Source organism: Podarcis muralis, chromosome 15 (assembly GCF_964188315.1).
Source record: "Podarcis muralis chromosome 15, rPodMur119.hap1.1, whole genome shotgun sequence".
NCBI lineage: Eukaryota > Metazoa > Chordata > Lepidosauria > Squamata > Lacertidae > Podarcis > Podarcis muralis.
The window spans coordinates 38,508,083-38,518,695 of NC_135669.1; the positions used below are offsets into that span (position 1 = coordinate 38,508,083).

General features: G+C 46.5%; 1 protein-coding gene across 1 annotated transcript; it reads right to left on the reverse strand.

Annotated features, from left to right (window-relative positions):
• Positions 1 to 830: 830 nt before the first annotated feature.
• On the reverse strand, positions 831 to 2,092 carry DUSP14 (dual specificity phosphatase 14). The gene has a single exon (XM_028707643.2). It carries the CDS (start codon positions 2,090 to 2,092, stop codon positions 1,496 to 1,498), a length of 597 nt encoding a protein of 198 aa, XP_028563476.1. The 3' UTR covers positions 831 to 1,495.
• Positions 2,093 to 10,613: the final 8,521 nt, after the last annotated feature.

The window sequence follows — 10,613 nt, forward strand, 5'->3', positions numbered from 1 at the left end:
AGCAAGCAGGCTGATCTGCAGGAGGCGAGCCAAAGTGTGGGCCTCTTAGCGACTTGGCTTCTGGCAGATCTGACTTCTCCTTCTAAGCTTGACTATCTGGCATAGTAAACTGTGACCGTGATGAAGCTCTGTCCATTTCCAGTGTGACCCGTGTGCGGGTGCCTTCTGCAACCTGTTAATATCGTGCATTTGTGGTGGATTTATGCTAGACTATCCACACACAATTCTGCCTTCCAAGTTGTCCTAAGGCCTGTGCAGTGGGGTGGGGGACAATCACTTCTCCTGGGCCTTGGAGGGCTAAGCTGGTTGGGGCGTCTTGGCAAGACTTCCCTTGTCATGCTAAGAACAAGCCCCTGCTCCCTGGGCTTTTCCTGGGCCTGGATGTCCTGTGACGCTTCCCCTATGTGACTGCAGTACTGGCATTGGGAGAGCCAGGCCACAATGAAAGTGGAACCACCCCCCATCTCACGGGATACTTGTGGTTTGGAAAGCTGCAGGATTTCAGCAAGAAGCGATGGGGGCATGTACCAGTTTGAAACAAAGGCTGTGTATCTGCCTCAAAACTTTTGCAGGCACAAACGGGATTGAGAGGGTGATCGCGTTTAACTGCAATGATACCGTCCTGATCACAAATAATCATGAATGCACGGTAAAAAGGATGCCAAGAGTCACCCTTATATATTGCTGTGGCATTTTATGGTATTGCTTAATTCTTTTCAAATACTGTGACAAGGAGGATTAATCCGGATGTTCCAAATTAATTTTAAGGATCCAGACCAAAAAACCCTGATGTTGAGCAGGTAAGGGAGAAAAAGAACAGGACACCTTAGTTGTCCAAATTATTTTATTTGTGGCGGATTGTCTGGTTAATATTCTCCCCCCCCCCCCCATCAAACATTAGTTGTAAGTTCCCCAAAAAGGGATGGAAAACCTTTCTGGATAAATCTTTCAAAAACTTTTAAAATAAAATTTAAAGGGCATAGTTTTTCTCTGGGTTCGGATGTTGACCATGTAATTTGTTTGTTGTTTGTTTTTTAACCCAACATTCTAGAGTAATCTTTCCTCCGGAAAAGGGAAAGGTCCAACTCTTCTCCTGATGAGGCTTTTTTTTTTTTTTGGCCAACAAGCTGGTGTAACGAGGGAGGGATACAGGAGAAGAAAAAGAAGAAGCTACCCCATTCACAGACAATATTTGGGTCACGTCTTCCGCCGTTTTTCGTGTGCTTGGCTTCATTTATGTATATTGTCGAACTGGGATTGCGGTTTCGTTTTGTGGATGCTGTACATCTTCACCAAAGTAGCTTCAACATTCACTCCACGGGACGTTAGGATTAAGGCCCCCCCAGGTTATGGGGGTTGCTGGTTTAGTGCTCTGGAAATAAAAATGCTGTCTCACAAAGGAACCGAAGAAGTGGACCTCGAGGAGAGACCGTTAACTCTCTCCACCGCGAATGGTTTGAAAGACCTCGTTCTTTCTGCTCCTTGCCGACTCCCTTCAGATCCCCCAGTAAGGCACGAAGGTTCTTCTCTCCCTCATGTAAACATCTGGCATGATGCCGTACGGAGTCTGTACCATTTTAACGGTGTTCCTCCCATACAGCTCCCGCTCGTAGTCTATGAGCTGCCTCCAGAAGCCCACGTTGGGGTGGATGACCGGGCGCCTGGACTTCACCCAGTTGTAGGCTTCCAACAAGGTGACGTTCTGGTATTTCATAAGGTAGGCGATGCAGAGAGTGGCCGAGCGGCTCACGCCAGCCGCGCAGTGGACCAGGGTCACGCCGTGCTTCCGTGCAACGCTCTGGATCTTGTCGGCCACGCTGTCAAAGTACAAGGAGATGGGGGCGTTTGGCATGTCAGCTACAGGCACTTTGACGTACTCAAACTCGGGGAAGTTGAAATTGGGGAGCTCGATGGTGGCGTTGACGATGCATGTGATCCCGCGGGCCAGGAGGAGCTGCCTGTTGGAGGCCACGCTTCCCTTACTGATGTACAGGAAGGGGGTGATTTGGGCAATGCCGCCCAGCGCCCCTTCGGAATACAGGCGAGGAGTCATTAGAGTTCGTGGCAAAGTGTAGTGCCTTCGGGAGGTCATGAGCAGGGTCCTAGGAGGTCCTCAGGCTTCCATTCCAGGTGTGCAAAACCCAGATTAAAATTCCTGTCTTGGCAAGGTGGCGGAGATCTGCTTGCGTCGTTACTTCACCTGCAAAAACGCCAAGGAACAACAGCTTTACAAAAACATGTCCGTACATGCCGGAAAGCTAGGAGCTCCGAAAGGTTAAGCGTGGCGAATACAAGTTTTATTGTTTTATTTCTTTGGTTTCTGCCCAGCTGTTCCTGCCCAAAGGAGCCCAGTTAAATGTGGACCATGTGTGCTGCCTCTGAACACCTTGGAAGAACAGCAGAATAAACGGTTAAATAAAATAATGCTGATTTGGGGTAGAGGTTGCCAACCGTTTCAGACCCATGGCTACATTTGCAAGCCAGAGACATTTGGCTCAATTTTGGGGTGTCCTGGTTTTTACTTTCTGAAATATAGCAACCCTGTAATGTATGCAAAAAAATCCAGGCCCCATAAATGAGGGTTAATAGACAAGCCTGCTTACAAAGACCCTTGGGAAGTGTAGTTTTATTGGCCTGCCTGTTCACTGGACTACAACTCCCATAGTTCCTTGCTTGGGGGTGGAAAGAGCTACAACCTCTGGCCCCAGAGACTAATTTTAATGTCCTCCAGGCACCCTCAGTTTGGCTGCTTGGTTGCTGTACTGAAAATAACACCACTGCCTTTTGCCTCTTCTGCCTGGACTTTCATTATGAGGTAAGGAAGCATTTACTTTGGGGGGTGGGGTAACTCTAGGGTACCCCTCATGTACCATTTTGGGGGGAGAAGATCGAGATGTGATTGGGGTGGGAGCTTTGGCAGCCCTTTAGTCAACCCCACCCCCAACCCCAGCCTCCATTTAACATGGCAATTGTAGACTCCAAGGCATTGTGGGAAATTTATAAATGGCAGCTGCTAGATCCAGCCGGTCATTTTTTGGGGCGGGGGTCCCACAGCAGATGTCAAACCGTGTCAGGTGGACTGCCTGGACCCTCCGCAGCATCCTAGATGCCGACAAAAGGGAGAAGGCTATTTGCAAGGTTAAATTAATTGTGTGTGTAAAAGCTGCCAAATAAATAAGAGCAGCAAGGCATTGTGTTCCTCTGAGGTTGTCATTTTAACACGCTTGGTTTAATAATCACCTCAGGCACAAAGTGCCTCGCTAGGCCAAAAATAAACAAAAAAACCCACCCTCATCGCAGCAAACACTGATAAATCCACTATGGTGTGTGGTTGTGTTTGCCTGACGGTGTGGAATTTTAATTTGAACGCAACAAAAGAGTTGGCAGGGGAGCGTTTAAAGGGAGGTTTCTCCAGCTCCAGAGGCCTTTCAATAGAGTCATTCAGGGGCAAGACCCCATTCTTCACTACCTCTCTTAACGAGCCGGCTTCGTTAGTGCAACATGAGCATCTTTGGCTGCCCTGATGCTGAAACTTTGATCTCACTGGGCCCTCGTTTTTTTGGCAGCCGTCCTCCAAGATATCAAACCGCAGTGCGAAACCTCTGGCCCACGGGCCAAATTAGGCTTTTGACGAAGCTGTTTCGGCCCTGCCATGTTTACCTGCCCTACGCCAGGTGTAATGATGCAGCTCGGCTGAAAGCGAGGTTTGCGAGCACTGTCAAGCAGCGACTCTTGCAAAAACAGTTCCATCATGCTTTTGCAGATGCCACTGTGGCTGCTGAAAAAACTAGCAAGGTGCAGTAATTAGTGACTTGGGTTCAAATCCCCACGGAGCCATAAAGCTGTGCTGCGTCTCTTGGCCATTCCCTACCTTGTCAGGTTGTTGTGAGGAAAGAAAGAGAGAGAGAGAGGGGGGAGAACTACGTACATAATCCCGAGCTCCCTATAGGAAGGGCAGGATAAAATAGAATTAATAATGCCAACAGGACATCTTGAAACATATTTTTCCTCACATTGATAGTTCTTTGGAATCTCATGAGACAGTGCTGGAGGAATTAAAATAAACCAAGCTTTAGTGTGGGAGGCTTGGCGTTTTCTGTACCGTATTTTCTATACTTTGCTTTATTAGATTTGTTCTCCTCCCTCATTTGTATTGGGTGTGAATGGAGGGCGAGGATCAGGGAGTCGGGGTGGAAATGGTTGGCGTTTGCAGCTGTGATGCTGAAAAAGCAAAAAAAGGAATAAAACCTAACTGGAAACACTTGGCTAATTAATTCACACCACAGCTTTGCACCATCCAAGCATATTTTTTCAAGGTTTGCTTGCTTCCAAAAACCAGGAGGGTGGAAAGAAACAGCTCTCTCTAGTCTGGCAGAGTAAGACTGCTGCGAAGGACAGTTGGGAGAGCTATGTTCATCTGAGCCAACTCAGAGAAAACTCTTCCATGCGTGTGTACATCAGTTGTTTTCTCTGTCTTATTCATAAACATAAGCGCCTGGCTATTTCAAGCCAATGTTTGTGCTGGTCATCATATCGTTCTGCATTATACTCCATTTACTCGCTGCCTATTTTAAAAGCCTAGCACCTTATTTGCTGAAAGAGCAGAGTAAAAACATTGAGGAACAGCCTGATCATTACAGTGGATAAGGTTGCTGCAGAGTTGTGATTGCTGAGCACCGGATCTGAACGAAAAGGGGTGGAAACTGAATTGTCTTGGTCACAAAATGAACCCCCTGCATTGCTTTGGCCTCGGATCAAGTTGGCCTGAGTGACACGCTTACCGCCAAGGTGAGAGGAGGCAAAGCCAGAGCACCGTGCTAAGCGCTTTATTTTTAAAGTCAAATTCAAGGCTTGTGTGTGTTTATTCACAGCTCAGCTTTTCCAGCCGGGAGTCAGCTTTGTTAAGAGCTTCCTTGATATTTCCCTGCCCTTTTGAAGTTTGTTCTTTCTTCCTTTTTTTGAGTGGCTTTTTGCTGGTGCTTAGAGCCAAGCCACAAATTTGTCGTTAATAAATATGCGCTGGCTTCAAAGTGGGAAGACTTAAGAACCTGACTCACGCCCAAGCTAATGGCAAATATTGGCAGTGACTCGTGACCAGTGGGATCTGCAGCCAAATGTTGCAGTGCGGAGTGCTGCTGTTCAGGATGCCAGCCAGTCAATTGTGCCCTTTCCTGAGCTACTCCATTTCTTCCCTCCTCCCACATCCGATTTCCTCCCCTGCAAAACAGTCAGCTGATTCATTCTGTGCCCAAGGAACATCCTCAATTATTGCACTGAGTTGTTTTTGCATTTTCTCTCCCTTGGGTTTATTTTACCCTAAATATTTTTACACTTCTGCAAAGCTTGGAGTTTCCCTCTTGGGCCTGAATGGTGCTAATTTGGCTACATAAGGAAACACACTTGGAGATTTGGAGTGGGAGGGAGGGGCATATAACTCAGTAGTAGAGCATCTGTCTGGCATGCTGAAAATCCACATCATCTCCAGGCAGGGCTGGGAGAGGACCCTGCCTGGAACCCTAGAAAGCTGCTGCCACTCAGTGTAGATCAATTACAGCCAAACTTGGCCATCCAGCTGTTTTGGGACTACAACTCCCATCATCCCTGACCACTGGTCCTGTTAGCTAGGGATGATGGGAGTTGTAGTCCGAAAACATCTGGAGGGCCAAATTTGGCTATCACTGGTGTAGACAGTACTGAGCTAGATGGACCAATGGTCCTGTAGAAGGCAGTTTCCTGTGCTCCCATGTTCTGAGTCTAAAGCATACTAACAATTCTGTTTTCAGTGTTCCAAGTGCCTCAAGTTCATGATCTCAGTCATAGGAGCTTGGTGTGTTGTAGTGCAAGAATGCAAGGGACCAGCAACCATCCAGGTTGTTGTTGTTTTTTTTGACTACAACTCCCATCATCCCTGACCACTGGCCATGTTGACTAAGGCTGATGGGAGTTGGAGTCCAACACCATCTGGAGGACCACAGATCCCCCACCCCTGGAATTGTGGTTGAGAGTGTCAAACTAGGGTCAGGGATATGCAGGTCAAAATCCCCTCTCTGTCAAGAAGCTCATCAGGTGACCTTGCACCAGGGACCACCTCTCAAGCCCGATCTACCTCACAGGGTTGTTGTGAGGGCAGCACGATGTACACCGCCTTGAGTTCCGTGGAGGACAGGCAAGATGCAATTGTAATATACCAAAAAACAGGAATAATTCTTACAACAAAGGTCAACCAGAAGGAGGCCTGAGGGTAACAATCATGGCTTACTTAAATTCTTGAATAATCTGAGAGGCCATGATGAGAACAGACTAGGTGGGCTCCAGCAGGATCATCTTACACAGTTACATTTAATTGTAGTGCAAAAATCCCACCCCAGAAGGTGTATTCGAGAGTGAGTGGGCTTATGTGCTTAGCTGTTTGTTAAATATGCCGCTTGAGGCAAAGAACCGCTTCAAGCGGCCTGTGATTTCTTTGAAAATACACCCAAGCGTAAAAGCCCAACTACACAAAATTCTAAAATGATCTAAAGCCCATGGAAAATGCAACATCTCATTAACTCTCTACTAAGCTCAAAGTTTAAAAGCAAGAGCATGTTTTTAAATCCTAATAATAAGAGACTGTGTTGGCCAGTTTTCAAAGGAAAGAAGTGTGTGGGGTTTGGGGTGGGGTGGGGAGAATAAGGAACTGGGTGGCGTTTCTGAAAAACAGCTTCAGTTGGTTCGGTGCTATGCAAGCTCGGAATGGTGGATGGATGGGGAAGCTGAAGTTCTTAGGGTACAGCTTCTATCATCCCTGATCAAATGTTATGCAGATCTGGTGCAAACTGGGGTTAGGGATAGTCTATCAATATCTGGAGGGACTCTGGATTCGCCATCACTACAGTGGTACCTCGGGTTAAGTACTTAATTCGTTCCGGAGGTCTGTACTTAACCTGAAACTGTTCTTAACCTGAAGCACCACTTTAGCTAATGGGGCCTCCCGCTGCCGCCGGAGCATGATTTCTGTTCTCAACCTGAAGCAAAGTTCTTAACCTGAAACACTATTTCTGGGTTAGCAGAGTCTGTAACCTGAAGCGTATGTAACCCGAGGTACCACTGTAAAACAGTGGGAAGCATCACAGCTCTCCATTATAGTTTTGTTTTTTAAACAACCACGTTTCTAGTCCTCAGGAATATTTTTTTTTTAAAAAAACAGTTTCTCTCCAGAACATTTCGCTTCTAGACTTTTCTTTCCTCCCTGTTGTTACATTTTCTGGTTCCCCTTTCCTAGCACCCCAATGTAAAATTGTCTTTGCAAAAGGGAAATCTATGGTTGACTGGATTTCCCAATGTTCTGTTTGTGTGTTTTATCAAAAACGCAAAATAGGATGACGTCACTACCTTTCTCGTCCTTTCATGGAAGCCAGGTTCCACCATGAAGTTTTCTATATGTCTTGTCCCACCGAACGGCTGCTAGCCTATTCAGTCCCTGCTTACTGAACTGAACATAACTTCAAATTGCTTCAAGCATCTGAAAAGCTGCCTTTGTGACATCAGCGTTTAACTCAGCCAATCACCCTAAACGTGAAAGGTTGTTGGGTGGGATTAATTCAGTGCTGGATTTAGGGCACTGCAGGCGGTTCTCCCACACAGGGCCGTGAGTCAAGGGGGCACGAAATAATAATAAAACTTACATTTATACGGGTACCTACTGAGAAGATCCATAAAAAGCAACTGTACCAAAAGGAATGATTGTGAAAATAAGAAAAATTGTCCCAAATTTTGTCCTCCCTCAGGGCTCCGTTGTACCAAGGTCTGCTCCTGATTACTTAGATTAAGAGAGAAGATGATGGATAAAGATCAGCTTCCTTTTATTTGGGCTTTCCATTTTTCCCTTTGACTCATGACTTCTAAAAAGTTGTGTATGGTAAATTTATCAAGTGTAAACCATGTTGTCTTTCTTTGAAGAATATACAGATATTTCAATTGAAAAACACACAGTTTTTAATACCTATTTAGGTATTGAAGCTCTTCTTGACACGAGGTTGGGCAAACCTTGCATTGCATGTTGGATGTTTGTAGCTAGAGTTGTAGGTTTTTAAAAAATTTAAAAGTTAGGTCTTGTTCTTACAAGCTTCCAATGAGGTTGGGAGCCTGTGATACAGCAGGCTGCAGACAGGAGGCAGTATTTCATGACAGAATGCTCCCTGGGATTTTGTGTGTGTGTGTGTGTGTGTGTGTGTGTGTGTGTGTGTGTAATCTCCCTGCACATAGACAACTAGCTTGCCAAGGTGAAGCCCTTCATGCTAGTTTTCCATAGGCAGAGAATCTTGATTTTGTTTGGTGGAATAATCAGCTACATGGACCTCCACAATTAGGTCTGAAGTGGTGTGACATACATAAAGTTGCCACCTCCCTGGATGTCCTCTAAGGACTAGACCAAGTTGTATCTCTGCTCAGGAAACCAGAATCTAAAACGGATTCTAAACTGGATCCTGAGCAATTTCTCCCACCACCTGTGGGCCATTTTGACAAGTGGGCTGTGCTATCAACCTGTCAATCACTTGATATAACCACGACAGCCAATCAGGCTTTCTGTAAGCACCAACCAGTTGTGTTGACATCATCTATATGGCATCAGAGGTGGGACAGAGGGATGTGGTTTGGGGAGAACAGTCCCACAAGCCTAATCTGGCCAGAGGTTCCCCATCTGACCACCAGTAACCTGAATGGATTGCTCTAGTTCATCCCCAAGGCATGGCATGTGGGTATCGATAGATATGAACTGAGGCCCAGGGCCCAGCGTCTGTCTGGAAGCCTTTGAGATCTGTCGCAGGCACAGCATTCTGTGTACTGGGCCAGTCTGGATTGATGGGTCCAATTCTGCACAAGGCAGGCCGATACATTCAAAGACTGTAGTAATAAGCCTCTAGAGTAAAAACGGTTAGAAACATAAAGCAAACCCCCCTCTGACATCATTACCCTCCTGCTGCTAAATACCAATTTAAGTGACAAGATCTGATACTGCTTGTTTCATTCCATCTCTTTTTGTCCTCCCTAATGACTCTACAAGACATCTCCCTATTACCCCTTAATTTTTATTTTTTTTATGGCAGTGTTTTTACACCAACCTGCCTGGCGAAGAGGAACCTCAGCACTAAGCAGAGGGATTTGGGGGGGGGGGGAGCGTTTCCAGGGTGTACATTGCATGCCTCCCTGCGTGAACTGAGAGGCCGCTCTAGCATGTGATCCTCTACGGTTGCACATTGCAAGCTGGGATGGTTCTGGGCAGTGTGGCATAGTGGTTAGAGCACTGGGCTAGGCCCGGGTTGATAGGAGCATAAGAGGAGCTGTGCTAGTTCAGGCCCACAGCCCGTCTAGTCCAGCATCCTGTTCTCACAGAGGGCAAGCAAGATGCCCCTATGGGAAGCCTGCAAACAGGATCAGAGTGCAACAACCCTCTTTCCCCACTTGCGATTCCCAGCACACTGCAGTGGAAGGAGAACATAGCCATCAATGTTAGTTAGTAAGGTTACCAGACGTCCCCGTTTCCCAGGGACAGTTCCCGGATTTACAAATCAGTCCCCTGACAAAATCCTACCATTCCTATTGAAATTGAAAAGTGTCCCCGGATTCATTGAAAAAAAATCTGGTAACCTTAGACTAGCCACTTGATATAGGCTCATCTTCCATGACGCTCCATTCCCCACGAGGGCTGGGCAATATCTGGTTTTCAACATTGCAATATATCACCAGCGAAACATCGCGATACACTGATACATGTCTGAAATAAGGATGGAGCTATGTAGAGGCATTGGCTGGCTTCATGGTTTCCCCCCACATTGTGATTTTTTGCATAGCACACACATCATGATTCGCAATACAGTGCCAGGTCAAAAATTATGAAACCTATACCACCACCGCCAGCAATAAATAAATAAATAAAATTCATTATTTATACCCCGTCCATATTATTTATACCCCGCACCATATGGACTTCAAACCTGTTTTGGACGATATGTTGCCTAGCCCTACTCCCCACTCGGCTAGTCAGCCCTTTTATTCTGCTCAGACGATTCTGATTGGGATCCTCTGCTCTTTTTTTCAGAGCTAAGGGAGAAGCAGGACTTGCCTTATCAGCCTTGCTTTGTCACTGCAAATGCCCATCTTTTCTAAGATTATGGGTTTTCAGTGTCCTACGGGGGCCCAGGCAGGGACAAAGCATCCTCTTGGATCTGGTGCAGGAGCCTGGGGCAAGCGATACTGAAGGCTGCTCTTGAACTCAGAGGCCCAGCTAGAACGAGGGCAGCTGCGTCTTTGATTGCCATGCTGTGTCCAAAAAGATACGCCAGGACTTCACCCGCTGCCTGGCAGGGCACCGCTCTCTTTTGGGTTTTTGTTGTTGTTTTTAAATCCCTGTGAACGTCACTCGTTTTAATTTCTTCAGAGATTAAACCTCAAAGCAGCAGTACTCATTAAACTTGCCCTTACAACAATCACTATATCAAAATGGACTATGCGGCTGGCTACTTCACTGAGTTGAGGGAGCCTTGTCCAGCCCAGAGAGGAAGAAATATGGGGGTGGGGGCAGACAACGGCTCAGTTATTATCTTGGTGTCTTGGTATTTCATCTTTTTACTAAG